This window comes from Triticum dicoccoides, unplaced genomic scaffold (genome assembly GCF_002162155.2).
Source record: "Triticum dicoccoides isolate Atlit2015 ecotype Zavitan unplaced genomic scaffold, WEW_v2.0 scaffold54763, whole genome shotgun sequence".
Taxonomy (NCBI): domain Eukaryota; kingdom Viridiplantae; phylum Streptophyta; class Magnoliopsida; order Poales; family Poaceae; genus Triticum; species Triticum dicoccoides.
This window is the reverse complement of record NW_021281019.1, coordinates 696-2,141: the sequence shown is the minus strand read 5'-3', so window position 1 is coordinate 2,141 and position 1,446 is coordinate 696. Positions and strand designations below refer to the sequence as shown.

At 42.7% G+C, this 1,446-nt stretch overlaps 1 protein-coding gene across 1 annotated transcript; it reads left to right on the top strand.

Moving 5' to 3' along the window:
* The first annotated feature begins 736 nt into the window (after positions 1–736).
* Positions 737–1,159, top strand: LOC119346908 (disease resistance protein Pik-2-like). The gene has a single exon (XM_037616000.1). It carries the CDS (start codon positions 785–787, stop codon positions 1,157–1,159), a length of 375 nt encoding a protein of 124 aa, XP_037471897.1. The 5' UTR covers positions 737–784.
* Positions 1,160–1,446: the final 287 nt, after the last annotated feature.

Below are 1,446 nucleotides of genomic sequence, written 5' to 3'. Positions count from 1 at the left end.
CGACGAGTAATTTGGAACGGAGGGAGTAGTATGTATAGCTTAAAAGAAACTCAAGACATGCAGGTTATGTATACATATGGAGGCAATCTGTCCTTGTTTTGAGCTCACAGGGAAATAAAGAAGAACTAGGAACACATTAATATTATTTTTTAACATGGAATTGCTCAGTTGTTAGCCTAAAATACTAGACTCTTTAGGAGTGAGCAGAATAACGAAGTTGTAATAGGTTAAACCATTAAAATCACATATATCAGTGCAAGCAAACAAATGAACAATGGCAATGCTACATGTTTCTGCAGTTAATGTCAGTGGAATCACGACAGCGCTATAAAGACATTTTTCCCCTTTGTGCTGAAACTGCTGCATACGCTGAAATAATGAAAAGCAGAAAACAAATAAGCTCCAGGTAGCATTCTTCAGCTAATCCCTAACTCAAACAAAATTAGACATACAGTCCAGTATAAGAATAGAAGGGTGGAGCCAACGAATCTATACTGTTTTATATGGTACCTCCTCTGCCCCTATTTACATGACGTCCTTGTTTTGTGTGATTTAACTTTGATCAGTAATTTGATTAATAATATATGTGGCGCAACCGAGCCACGCCAGAGCACCTAAGTTTCCTTGGTGTTGTAGTGGATGTATTTCCTGTGATGGAGAACAATTACCTTTGATTTTCCTACAATGGGGCAGATTCCTGTCTTCTAACTTCCAATCCATGTGTGTTGCAGGATTTCTTCCTAAAGGATCTATACATTGAGAGCGAAGATCAATCAATTCCACCATGGACGTGGTGACCGGTGCCATGGGAAGCCTGCTCCCTAAGCTCGGCGAGCTGCTGCTGGGGGAGTACAAGCTGCAGAAGGGTGTCAAGGAAGACGTCGAGTCCCTCGAGAGGGAGATGAAGAGCATGAACGCAGCCCTTGTCAAGGTGGCGGAGGTGCCAAGGGACCAGCTGGACAACCAGGTCATCATGTGGGCTGATGAGCTCAGGGAGCTATCATATGACATGGAGGATGTTGTTGACAACTTCCTAGTGTGCGTTGAGGGATCTGAATCTGATGTTGTCACCGACTCAAACAAGCTCAAAGTGCTAATGGCAAAGATGGCCAACTTGTTCAGCAAAGGCAGGCAATACAAGAAATATGTCAACTTATGACCTTATGTCAGTGACCCTCGAAGAATTGGTCATAAATTTATGACCATTTTAGACCAATTGGTCAAAAGCTGTTCGGGGGGCTCCAAACCCTAAACCATTGCGACCATTTTGGTCAGAAATGTCGTAATTTCCTTACACGAAATAGTCATAAAGCAAACAGCGCTAGTCCGCTGCCTTATTTCTAGTTGTTAACGACCAATATAGATGGTCATAGCCTTTTAAATTGTGGTGGGTTGCTATGACTAGGCGCCACCTCATCAGTTTTGCCCATGTGTCATGTCCATGTG